Raw genomic sequence first — 13,871 nt, forward strand, 5'->3', positions numbered from 1 at the left:
TTTATTCTCTTCGTACTATTGTACATCTTTCTTAATCTCCCCTTCCAAATTTATTTCTACTTTACCTATATGTTCATAATTTGACTAATTTCTTTCTTAAATATTTATATTACAATATGTGGGACAAGCAGATTTCAATAAATAGCAAGAAACTGATATTTTATTAATCTTTTTCCCCTTCTGGGCTATAGTGGTACTTTTCCGTTACATATTGACACTAAACCGGTAAAAAAAAAAAAAAAAAAAAGCTTTCCGCTGTAATGGTACTCTCTGTTGGCTACATATTTTGGCAAAATAGAAATCCGAAATGAAACCTTTTGTTAATATTGTTGAATATAAAACTCTATGGTGCAATGTTGGCCAATTCCCTGTCAACAGCTTTCTTAAGGAGGCTATCTTGTTCCAATACCATATGGACTGGTAAGAACCCAAGACCATTAGCCACGGCTATCATCATTCTCTTTGTCTCAGCCTTAAACTCTTGTATATCAACTGCACCGTTAAGATCATGGTCGAACTGATGAAACAATTCACCGTAAGTGTTGTTGATTTCCTCCACTCCAACCTTGACATCAACACCAAAGTGAGTTTCAAAAACACGAAGACTCTGAAGTTCCTTGAGCATCTCCGGATATGAAAGGACTCCGTCATGGTTGGTATCAAGTGTGGTGAAACGGTGTTCGACACAGCTGTTGAAGGCCATATCGTCTTCCACAAAGCTTGTGATTGTGGCACTATCCAAGAGTTCTACACTCATTCTTCAAGTTTAGGAAAAAAGATGGATGGGTTAAACTTTAGTGTTTGTAGTTTGGCTATGTTGTGTTGGTTAAGATGCAGCAGGCAGGCGTGTGTATTTATACCTTTAGAGCTACCATTTGTGTATAGTTATTCTTTGCAATTAGTTTTTGACCGTTTATTAACGAATTTTCAAGAAGGTTCTTTAGAGTTGAAAAGACGTTAAAGAAAAGAGGGTTCCGTTATTCAAAATCAGAAGATGAAGAAGAGAGAATGGGGGGCTTGGTTGACTCGTTATTCCATTCAATGGGCGAGTAAGAAATGTGCCCAACAAAATACTACGCCACTAAATTAGAAACGAGCATAGGATTCTTGTTTGCGGCATCCTGGAATTGGGTGGAGTGAGAGAATACCGCGTTTGGTTCCACCCTTTTAATGGGCATATCCGCATATTCCATCGTATTACCGACTTATTTAGCACCAACACTATTTTAGATTTTCTTTATTCTCCACCTTTAGTGAACAGTCTAGAACATGCAATATTGATTATTAGAAAAATAAAATTGATGAGGTGATTATTATGAAAAAAGTCGGTATGATAGATAAAAATAACGTAAATTTTTAACTTTTTGCAAATCAAGTGGAAAAGTTAGAGTAGGGTCACCTCGTGGATTAATAAAAGTGTTTTTCACCACGTGAAAAAGCGAAAAACTCCAGCTCACCATAAATTTCCCAAAATTTTATGTTATTTTTGCGTTTCTCATCAATTAAAAATAATAATAATTGGTAAATTTAAATGTGATTGTTTAGGACGAAGTTTATGTACTCCTATTCATAGGGCACATGACCTAGTTTTTCAAAAGGAAAAATAAATAATATAACCTATTTTGTATTAGATCTTCTTAGAAAAAAATGCAAAATAGGGATGACAGTTGAGACTTCTATCAATTTCTATGATTTTTTCATCCATGAGAGTATCATGAATAGAGTTGTTAAAGTTTGATTTAACTAAAAATTGACCTGACACTCGATCGGAAATTATTGAGTTCTTAAATCTAAATTTTGAATTTTAAATCGAAATGACCCAATTCAACCCAATTCAAAAGTATTGGAAAAATCTAGATCGTGACTTGAACTTGACCATTTAGACTTGTTTTCTTAATTTTGTCAACTTTTTGGATTTCATATTATCATTTAAAGTTGAGATCTGCTATATTACTAGTTAATTTTTGTATTTTTAGTCAGTACATTAGTTCTTCATAAAATATTAAAGTGGGAGAACCTCAAGTGATGAAAATGTTGTTGCGAAACCGATCAAATTTAATCATTTAGGATTTATAATCCACAGTAACTGAGAGATTAATAAAATGTAATGTATTGAATTCAAGTTAAATGACTTGAAATGAAGGGCTTCCACTGGTAGGGTGTTTGACATTGGATATCGAATCGATTCGCATGTGGATATTTGAATATTTGGTTTTTTGAAAAGTAAAAATCATAATCCAAGTCTGATTCGAATAAACTGATTTAATTTGGATTGGATATCGAATATCGAATTTTTTTTTCTTTTTGGAAAAAAAAATGTGCTTTTGTGCAAATAAATATTTAATCTCAATTCTCTTTCTTTATTTAAACTAAAATTATTTTTATACTTTGAAAAAATAAATCATTTTGGAAATATGGTTGGATTTTCAAAGTCAAAATTAATTAATAATTAATCAGTTATACAATTTAGTTGTAGTTGTGAATTATAAATATTAGTATGTTCAAAACGTAAATAGGTGTTCTAATTACAAATATACACATAGATAATAAAAATGTAAAGTTTATTAAAAATCAGTAAATCGGATATTCGAATATCCGATTTTGTAAATATTGATTCAGTGTATGATTTATTTTTAAATATTAGTCTTGACGTAATCGTAAAAAGTAATAAAATATGAGAATTTGATGAGAAACAAGTGAAATAATTCTATATTTTGTTGCCTTTTATTTCATATTTTCATCATGCAAGACTTGCTATCGTTGATCCTTTGTATTTTATTGTGTTAGACTTTAATTCCGTTGGAATATTTTGAGCATTTCCATTATTGTGGCATTAACTTAGGATTATTATTGTGTTATTCTGTTTGTGCAAGTCAATTTGAAATAATGGTTCATTTTGCAAACAAAGCTAAACCAAAATTTTTACAACTGTTTTTCTTCAACACAGTGCTAACCAAAATTTTGGATCCTGGATTCGCTATCATTATTACTTTTGTAGATGTGAAAGCAATTTTGTGGACAATAAATCTAAAAAAAAACATATATTGTACATTTGTAGTCCCATTATATTATTGTTTACTTAATATTTTTACACTAATTTTTAAATGAGACGGTCTCACAATGAGATTATTTTTATTGAGCTGGCCTATATATATTTTTTGTCTTAAAGTAATCACTTATAACGCTAAAGTGATCACTTATAATTTTAATATAATTGTTTTTTTTTATAGTTTTAGAGTGATTATTAATAACCTTAAAACAATTATTTATGATTTTAAAGTAATCAATTGAAGAAAGAACTATTATATGAATCTGTCTCATTATAAAATAGTCACATACAAAACAAATTGATATTTTAAATATTGTAACAAACAAATTGATATTTTAAATATTGTAACAAAGAGGAAAAACATGGGACGTGATCTGATGTTGGTTTCTATGGACTATGGATAACAAGAATTTTAAAATAAGAGAATTGGCATAATATATATTTAACACATATTCAAGGTCGGTACACTACTCGGTAGTCGGTGGTAAATGGCCAAAAAGATTACGATCTTTAAACATAAACATCGTCATCCTTTTCACTTTATTTCCATTCATGTCTTAATGAACTTATGAATTTTCCCATAGGCTTAAAATTTCTTATATATACTCCAACCTCACTAAATAACACTCTTATCACTCTTAAAATATTAAATTACAACATAAAATTCGTGGATCAAAAGCTAAGAAATTCAAACCGCAAACAAATAATCGAGGTAATTTTCATTCGAATTTAATTAAATTTAATTTTTAAGAAAAAAAAAAGTGAGTTGCAGCGACATTGTGCGACTGAGCCGCGGCCGAGTCGTGGGTTTTGTGCTACTGACCCGCGGCCGAGTCGCGTGCGATTCACCCAATTTTTTTTTATTTTTTTTGAAATAATATACTTAATATTATTATTATTTTTTTTATTTTTATTATTATTGTTATTATTATTATTATTATTATTATTATTATTATTATTATTATTATTATTATTATTATTGTTATTGTTATTATTATTATTATTATTATTATTATTATTATTATTATTATTATTATTATTATTATTATTATTATTATTATTATTGTTATTATTATTATTATTATTATTATTATTAATAATTTAGAAAGTTAATTACAATAATAATAATAATAATAATAATAATAATAATAATAATAATAATAATAATAATAATAATAATAAATATTTTGTTAAATTATATTTGTTGATAATGATTAGTTAAATATTGTTGTCGTTAAATTATATTTGTTGATAATTAGTAGTTTAATATGTTAATTGCTTATTGTCTTTTGTTTATGTGGTTAATTTAACGTAACGTTTGATTATTTTTATGTTTTAATAATAGTTAATTAAATTATCAAAATTGTAGTAAATGGCTGGTAATCAAGGGAAAGGAAAGGGTTTTTTTTAGACACTTCTTGAGCGGTAATAGATCTAGGCCTACCCTACTCAAAGGGGACCCTTATGAGAGGGGGTTTACGGGTTCTGCTAATAGGGCTAGGCAGGAAGAGGCTGCCAGACACAGTGAGGCCCAACAGTCAAGTACGCTGCACCAAGTGCGCACTCGGTTTGATGACCAAGCTAGCGTCCAGAGTTGTTGGGAGGTTTATAGTGATGATGATGATGAGTACCAAGGCGCTGTTGGTCGCCCAGTGGATTGGACTATTGTCCGCGGGCTCAACGGTAAATTAACACGTGCCGGCCCTAGTTCTGCAGGCGCATCTAAGCATGCCAGACATAGTCACGTTGATAATGAGCCGCCACGGGGGAGCATGCGCTTACAGTCCGCTGGAACGGACTGGTTGATCACATCCCCCAACCCGGGGGGCCCACTGATACATAGCTGATACCAGCTATGGCAGGCACATAGTTAAAGTTATTTTTGACGGCTCTGAGCGTACGCCTCCGGTTCTAGAGTGCCGTTGGAGGCGATCATCGGACTACGGGATATGACTGATGCGTTTTACGATGTTCTACCTGCCACTCCCTTCGGCCGGCTACCGTACATTATACACCAGCACATTGACTGTGCTTTGATATCGGCCTTCGTGGAGAGGTGGCAGCCGGATACGAATACCTTCCACATGCCCTTGGGGGGGGGGGGGGGGGGGGAGATGACGATTATGTTGCACGACGTGCAACGCATATTGGGCATAGGTATTGAAGGTTCACTATCGGCTGAACCTGCTGAGGGGAGTGGAAGCTCGCTATTGCTGGTCTGTTTGAGGAGCCCATGTCCGAGCTACAACAGAAAGGGATATTCACCAGCGGTTGGATCAACGTTGGTGAAGTTATGCACTTGTGCCATCGGTCCCAGGCTATGGAGACCTACTCGACAGCCTATTAAATAGTTGTTGTCGGCTCTACATTGCTGGCGGATAAGACTAGAACCAGCATGCGACCTCACCCGATACTAACCGTCAACGCCGATCAGGATGAGATCACTTAGGGTGCGGTGACGCTGAAGTACATGTATCGGCAACTGGGAATGGCATCTAGGGTTGGTTGCAAGACCATTGCTGGTTGCCTCACATTGCTTCAGACATGGATTTACGAGTACTTTTCGACTTTCCGCTCTCATCCTCGTCAAGAAAATGTGGCTAATAAGACTAGGGCGGAGATGTGGTCCACGCCCAAGCCAGGTCGTGAGATCAACATGCTAAGGGACTGCAGGAGTATATTGGACTCCATGACGGAAACTCAGGTATTGTACATCACATCACACTTTGTTATTCATATTATTTTAATTTTAGTTTATTTTTGTATGTTAATTTTGCTTGTATGCAGGTGGAATGGACTTTGTACATGACTTTTCCAAAGGCATTGCTAAATGAGCACCCACGCACTGCCTACATCGGGGGTATCACTTGCTTTGATATCGTCGAGGTGTATTTTTTGGAGAGGACAGTGCGACAGTTGGGCTTTGTGTAGGCTATTCCCCCCGCTCCTATTAGACCAACCCAGGCTCTACGACCGGCACATGGTACCTATTTCGTGACCTTTGCTTCTCTGCCTATTTACACGGAGACATGGAGTAGGTTCCCCTATTGTGGCTGCCTTGGTGATCAGGCACTTCATCGGGCATCTGTTCCATCAGAGGTTGATCCTAGTTACGTTGACTGGTTTAGAGTGTCCTCCTACCCACACATCCTCCCCGGCGAAGGACCGAGTGCAGGTTTTGGTCTAGCTGAAAGCAGAGCGGAATACGTTAGTTTTTTTAATTTATTTTTTTTCTATTATGTGTTTTTGTTATTTAGATGCTGGTTTATTTATTTATTTTATAGTTTCTAAATGAATGGCCGAGTCAAGTCGCTCCATTGCTGAGACTGCCTCCTGTTGCGGAAATGAGCCCTCGGGAAAGACAAGCTATTGATCTATACGTTGATGATGTTAGAGATTTATTTGCCGAATGGCAAGCTTTTAAGGGGCATGGCCCTTCATAGACTGTATGGTTTTGTAATTGAAAACTAATTTACATCAATGCTTTTATTTATTTACTTCAATGCTTTTTACATTATAGTTAAATTAATTTACATCAATGTTTTTATTAATTTACATCAATTCTATACATATTGAATTCTATCCACGTATTGAATCCCATCTACATATATAGTTAAACTAAATATTGATGTACACAATAGTAACAATATGGAATATCTACAAATTGAATCTCATCTACATGTATAGTTAAACTAAATAATGATGTACATGATAGTAACACTATGGACTATCAAAATTTACAGCATCTTCAGCGGTGTTATTGCGTTGTGGTGGTCGTGGCCTGTATAGTCTATTCCAAAGCAAAATCCTGCTACTAAAATGTGTTTCTATATGTCTGGAAGAATTGTCAACTGCTTCTCTCCATGATTGCTGGACTGGCGGCAGTGGAGATGAATCATTGTTCACTAATAGTTGAAAAAAATGATTTCTATTCACCCAACATATATGTATAACTTTATTTACGCTATGCACACCCGCTGCTTTCTTTAACGGAAGAACCAAATAGTTGTAGATCGGATTACCATCAGTAGAACCGTAATAAGTAATGCTAATGTTAAGAAATGTTTCTGCAGAGTACAATGCCATCGGCGCTTCCATCTAGTGAATATAAGGAGCAGGTCCATTGCTGTGTGAGCCAATTCTGAATATAGCATTGTCTAACGCCTGCTCCGATAAATACACACGTAGGTATTGCTCTCTGTTCATTTGCATTTCCATGCACATTACACGTCTTAAAAGAGGCCATGCCTCCTCGCCTCCTAACTTTGTGACGGCAATAGCTCTAAAACCACAGTTACCATCACCTATAACATCAATCCAATCAAACAAGTAAGGAGGGAGAATGTGCAGGATGTGATTGGGCCATGGAAACAGTGAAAAATCACGACCTACTAGATCATCTGTAATTATAAAAAATAAGGTTAGTAAGATTAAGCTGTAACAAACTAATTTAAATAACGGAAAGGAAATTCATTTACCGGATAAGTTGAAAATAAACTTAATTCCAACTGAGGATTGTGTTTCCCGACCACTAGATCTACCATTAGATCTCCCAAGGGATGAAGATCTAGACCCTGGACCACGAGAAGATGATCTACTATATTCAAATACGCTTTTATTTCTTCTAAAGGTTTTGCTTGTGGTTGGTCTTCCCTTTCTAGGTGGACTTGCGTAAGGCTCAGGTATATCGGGTTCATCAGGGTGTAATTTATCTTCAAGTACCTAAGACAATCGTCGTACAACTACGGGATCAGCTTTGAAGACTTCATCGACCAACGATTGAAAGTACTCTTTTTCGTCGGCGTTTGCGTGCCGTACTTCTTCGTTGGTGTCATCTCCTACCTCTGTGTATATCAAGGTACTCCAGAATGGATGAATGTCATCCAAATACAAAGAACCTTGTGAACTGATCGAAAGATATAAATAACAAGCACACAGCAATCCATGGGTGCGTTGAAGTGCACAACCGCATTTGTTAAATATATAATGACCCAAATCTAACATACGGTTATGCTCAAGCCGCAACTGCTCCTAGGCAAAAATAGATACATGGCGATATAAAGGTCTAAAGAAATGATGTCGCAACGACCTTGAAATAGAGTTCATGGATTCCTGTAGTACTTGTCGGATCCTGGCTTGCTGATTTGTATTTCAAAGATAATATTTCAAAGAAGAGTGTTGGCTTTCAACTCTGCTGGTAGTCTATTTACCCATGTGTAAACAGTTATTCGTCCATGCACGCACAAATTGCTCTTTAAGTGAAATCCATGTTCCAGCCAAACGTCAAATGACCTTTCTGTTCCTAACCGACTAGGTAAGCACAATCGATTGCCATCTTTCTTCAAACTCGGCGACTGTAGAACTTTCAACCAAGGGGTTCCATCTACTTTTTCTGAATACCTGCCCCTGTTGATTTCTTTTCCCGCCACACAACTTGTCCACCATGTTCTCAATGTCGTTGGCAATGTGTCATACGCATAACAAATGCCGCACATCTAGATTAAACACAACATTGAACGTAATTAAGACATATTCAATAACTAGAACGACAATAATTAATCAACAAAACCTTTTTACCTGGAAAGACGCTACGAATAGCTGCAAATAAACCCTCATCTCGATCAGTTACAACGACGCTAGGAGTCTGAGTTGTGCAAAAAATATCTGTCAATCCCTGCAACACCCACGAATATGACACAGCCGCCTCATCTCGCATCAAACAGAACGCAACCAAGAAGTTGTGATTAGTTGGCTTCATTTCGATTACTTCACATAGTGACCACTTTTGTTTGTTTGTTTTGTACGTTGTATCTATCAATACAACATACGGCCATGTACGTATCATCTGGATGGAAGTAGGATTTGCAACTAATAATCTGCTCAATTCCCCTTCGCTATCAAAGTCTGTCCAAACCACGTAATTATGCTCTTTGGCCATATAAAGACAGTGTTGAAGGGGAGTCCTACCCTCCATCTCTTCTCTCCTTATTGATTGCCTAACATTATATATCTGATTCATACTAGCAAAAAAACCAGGAAATTCTCTCTAACTGAAGTCATGATAAAGGCAGGTTGCATGTCGGTTGCCCTAAGCTCTCGTATGTGCTGCCGAATATCTACATTCAACATATTTGCCCTTACATGACCATCTATGTACACTAAAAATCGGTGATTATGTCTACCTTTTTCTCCATGACACACCCTCACCGGCCAAGGTCTTTCTCCTAATTTACGACTACTTGCTACAATCATAAATTTATACTGACATGTTCTACTTTTAGAACCAGGTCGGGCAGTATTATCTAGGTTATGTAAATCACCCCTAATATTACCATAGCGGTGACATCTTGAATACAAACTAACTCTAGAACGTCCTTCTTTTTGTTTATAAGAAGCACGTAAAAATTGAAAACCAATTGCCATTGCTATCTCATCGGCCCAACTATGTAATTCATCTACGAAATCAAATTCCCTATCCGTAATAAATCTACTAGAGTAATCTACATTGTCCCCTAAGTTTTCAAAGTCTTGCAAATTTAAAATTTGAAATAAACGATAAATTAGGTTAATAAAACATTATACAAACAAACATTAATATAAAAAATATTCAATATTAAATAAAAAAATAATTTACTTTAATAATTAAAATTTCAATTACATTAAAATATATATAAAATAAAATAATTGTAATAATAATAAAATACAAATTAATGTTAAATAATAATAATAATAATAATAATAATAATAATAATAATAATAATAATAACAATAACAATAACAATGACAATAACAATAACAATACCAATAACAATAACAATAATAATAATAATAATAAATTACAAAATAATTACAAAATTATTTAAATAATATAAATTACAAAATAAAATAATTTACTACAACATATATTAAATAATAATAATATAAATTATAAAATAATTTACATAATAATAATATAAATAACTAAAAAACTAATAATGTTATAAATTATTTAAAATTAATAATATTAATAATAATAAAATAAATAAAAAATAAAATAAATAAATAAATAAATAATAATAATAATAATAATAATAATAATAATAATAATAATAATAATAATAATAATAATAATAATAATAATAATGATAAAATAATAATAATAATAATAATAATAATAATAATAATAATAATAATAATAATAATAATAATAATAAGAAAATAAATTAAAAAAATTTATTTAAATAATATAAATTAAAAAATAAAATAATTTACTACAACATATATTAAATAATAATAATATAACTTATAAAATAATTTACATAATAATAATAATAATAATAATAATAATAATAATAATAATAATAATAATAAAATAAATTAAAAAAATATAAAAAAATTGGGTCGCGTGCAACTGTACCACGGATGAGTCCTATATTTTTTGCGACTTCAATTTTTTTTTTCAAAGAAAAAAAAAACATTTGAATCGATTAAAGTACGTACCCAATCGGATTCATAGTCGTTTTCGTTAGCCATTGTAAATCGATTCCAACTTTTAGCTTGTTTAAACTCAGAGAATGGCTTTAGAGAGATAGTACCGTGTTTTAGTTCGTAAATTATGCAGGGGCACTACTGGAAATTCAATATATATAGGGTCGCGATAAAAATGTTCGGAATTAAGTTTAAACTTTTAATTTAATGTTTTTAAAGTGATAATAGTGTTATTAAGTGAGATTTAATTGTGTTAAACAAATTTAAAGTCCAAGGGCATTTTCGTTATTTCATTAAAGCAGGGGTGGCAATAAAATGAAAAGGAATTTTCGTTATTGCATTAAAATAGGGGTGACAATAAAATGAAAAGGGGTGGCGATAAATAATAATACCCAAAAGGATCCACCAATTTTATTACTGTTGGGGTCATTCACTTTATTTGTAGCCCCCTGTGAAAGATAGCTAATTTAGATTTATATTTTCTAGAGTTGTTTAAATGTGACCTGAACTGAAACTGAAAGTTAACCGACCCAAAAATATGTTTCTTTTTTAGGTTTATCGAATCGACATTATCTGAACCGAAGTTGTGCCCGAATCGATTTACGACCGAAAATCCTAAAATTGAACCCGAACTGCGACCGATTTTTATAACCGACATATAACCGTTAACCAAGATTACCCGAACCTAATAGTGACCGACCCGAGTCATACCCGACCCGAATCATGCTCAAAACCGGACTTGATCCGGCTAAAACCGACTTAACCCGAACGAATTTTTAATCGAAATGCTGTAAACCTGAACCAATTTTCAACATAGAGGTATGATCGACTCATATTCAATCATCTTATTAGTTAATCTAATAAAGTAATAGAAATTTTAATAAATTAAATTTTATACATTCATGATTTCATATATTTAGAGTTAATAATCAATGGTTAATTTTTATTTAACTATTTTTAATCAAATTAGATGAAAAATGATAAAACTTTAATTTTAATTTACAGTCAAATAAGTAAAAGTAACAAAGTAATAATCACTAACTGATTTGCATTTTAACTATTTTACCTTAACTAAGGGGAATCTTATCATCAATTAAAAAATGTCTTAACAACTTAATCTAATATTGACTCAATCTATAGTAATCAGTAATTCGTAGCCGAATTATATTGGAAAATAATACCCGAACTCAATCTGTACCCGGTAAAATCGAACCAATTATTAACCGATGACAGTCCGAGACCGATTGACTGCATGACACGAACTTCAACCGACACCGAACCGATGCTAACCCGATAGCTCAAATAATTAATCTTCAACCGAACCGTGACTAACCGACCTGACCCGAGTGTGACCCACCATAACATGCATCCGAAAGATAACCGATCCGAAATAGAACTGAACCGAATGACACCCGTCCGAAAACGACCCACTCACCCGAATGAGCACCTCTAATATTTTCTGTTCAAGAGCATAGGCGAATCCAGATGGTCTCTGGTGGCACGTGATGACATGCAAATTTAAAAAGAAAATAAGTTTTAATTTGGTTTTGGTCTGTTCAAGAGCATAGGCGAATCCAGATGGTCTCTGGTGGTACGTGATGACATGCAAATTTAAAAAGAAAATAAGTTTTAGTTTGGTTTTGGTTCGCAGGTCTTCAAGAAATAAGAAATGTAGAGAGCAACTAATGAGATGGTAGCGTTATCTATAGGGTGCACACGGTCTGGTCTGATATGGTTTGACACAAAAATCAGACCAAACCACAAATTCCGATCTGAAAATTTTCAGACCAGATCAGGCCAAATATAACACCAGATCGGACCGGACCAAACCGTTCCACAACTATCTGGTGTGGTCTGATCTATAGTTTTTTCTTTTTAAAACAATTTTTTAATAGGATAATGCGTTCAACTATATTTTTTAAAGCAATTTTTTCTTTAAGGTTATAAATTGGAATAATAAACACCCAGCAAAAACTAAATACCAATACACCGCAATAATAAAATAAAATTCCAAAAATAATGAACTATGTACTGAAAAAAAAGAGTAGCAACTAGAAAACCCTAACAGAACTATATATTGAAAATAAAAAAAAATCAACAAAAAATTACTGATGATAAATCGACAAAAAAAAAATGAAATTCCAATATAAAGAACTACAGACTGAAAAAAAGAGTAGCAAACCCTAACGAACTATACTAGTACAGACTGAAAAATCAAAAAATCGACAAATATAAACTGAGAAAATCCTTAAAGAGAAAGTATCATACTTACATTACAAAATTCTATACTTAATTCGTCTTGAAAATTAGCAGAACATTGAGATGAGCAGAAAAAAATAGAGGAGGAGCGCGGTATGTGTTACTGACTTGATTCCTTATTTCAGATAAGTCATTGAATTCTAACTCATGGTTTACAATGAAAATTTGAAGTAAATAAGTAAAATATATACAAAAAAATCTCAAAATGTCCATTGGGGTGAAACCTATTTCCAAAATAAGCATTTTTAGTTCAATGTTGAGGTTTGGTATTTGTTCGCACTTACAAATAACAATCCATTACTAAGTTGAGTGAAAGGAATTCAGCTTAGCAATCGGCCGCTGTTAATAAGAGCGGCCCATTGCTAAGCTGACTTTCCTTGATTCGGTTTAGTAATGGGCCGCTGTTAATACAAGGAAGGCAGCTCGGCAATGGGTCGCTCTTACTAACAGTGGCCGATTGCTTGGCTTAATTTAGTAACGGACCGCTATTTGTATGTGCGAAAAAATACCAAAACACAGCATTGGGCTAAAAGTGTTTATTTTGGGAAATAAGTTTCTCCAATGGTTATTTTGAGATTTTTTTATATTATTTTACTTATTTACTTCAAATTTTCATTTACAAAACTTGCGTTTTCACAATTTCATGGGGTTTAAGTTTATTTTAAAGTGAATCTATCATCCTATATGTCCATAATTATTACGGTTTTATGGTTCTAGTCTATAATTTTCAAAATCTAGACTGAATCGGAAACTATCATCATCATCATCATCATCATCATCCTACTCAGTGTATCCCGCTCACAGAAAAACTTTGGATAGGGTTTAGGGAGGGAAGGACGGCAGCAACTCATACCCATAAAAGAGAGTGCGGCCAAAGGAGTCCCTCCGCTCGAGACGATAAAGAGACGTAACGGGAAAGATAACTTAAATGCCAATAAATAAAATAAATAAGTAGATACAACTACAAAATAAAAGAAAAAAAAACTAATAATAACAGAAACGAGATAGGCAAGAGGGCAAGAACACCAAAAGGTAATCTAAGAGGACATCAGTAGTCTAAAATATGGATATGAAGCCTCCAACTACCCCTATCCCT

The 13,871-nt window shown here is 33.4% G+C and overlaps 2 protein-coding genes across 2 annotated transcripts; one reads left to right on the plus strand and one right to left on the minus strand.

Moving 5' to 3' along the window:
• Positions 1-132: 132 nt before the first annotated feature.
• LOC130805293 (uncharacterized) lies at positions 133-1,111 on the minus strand. The gene has a single exon (XM_057669992.1). The coding sequence runs from the start codon at positions 755-757 to the stop codon at positions 344-346; it is 414 nt and encodes a 137-aa protein (XP_057525975.1). The 5' UTR covers positions 758-1,111; the 3' UTR covers positions 133-343.
• A 4,062-nt stretch (positions 1,112-5,173) lies between these two features.
• Positions 5,174-6,519, plus strand: LOC130805295 (protein MAIN-LIKE 1-like). Its single transcript, XM_057669993.1, has 2 exons — positions 5,174-5,753; positions 5,837-6,519. Exons 1-2 carry the CDS (start codon positions 5,520-5,522, stop codon positions 5,978-5,980), a joined length of 378 nt encoding a protein of 125 aa, XP_057525976.1. The 5' UTR covers positions 5,174-5,519; the 3' UTR covers positions 5,981-6,519.
• Positions 6,520-13,871: the final 7,352 nt, after the last annotated feature.

Source organism: Amaranthus tricolor, chromosome 2, assembly GCF_026212465.1.
Source record: "Amaranthus tricolor cultivar Red isolate AtriRed21 chromosome 2, ASM2621246v1, whole genome shotgun sequence".
In the NCBI taxonomy this organism is placed as follows: Eukaryota; Viridiplantae; Streptophyta; class Magnoliopsida; order Caryophyllales; family Amaranthaceae; genus Amaranthus; species Amaranthus tricolor.

Excerpts from the sequence above, each read along its gene's own strand:
- LOC130805293 (XM_057669992.1), bottom strand. The coding sequence starts at position 757 with ATGAGTGTAGAACTCTTGGATAGTGCCACAATCACAAGCTTTGTGGAA.
- LOC130805295 (XM_057669993.1), top strand. The coding sequence starts at position 5,520 with ATGTATCGGCAACTGGGAATGGCATCTAGGGTTGGTTGCAAGACCATT. Across the intron at positions 5,754-5,836 it reads ACTCCATGACGGAAACTCAG|GTGGAATGGACTTTGTACAT; the intron begins GTATTGTACATC and ends GCTTGTATGCAG.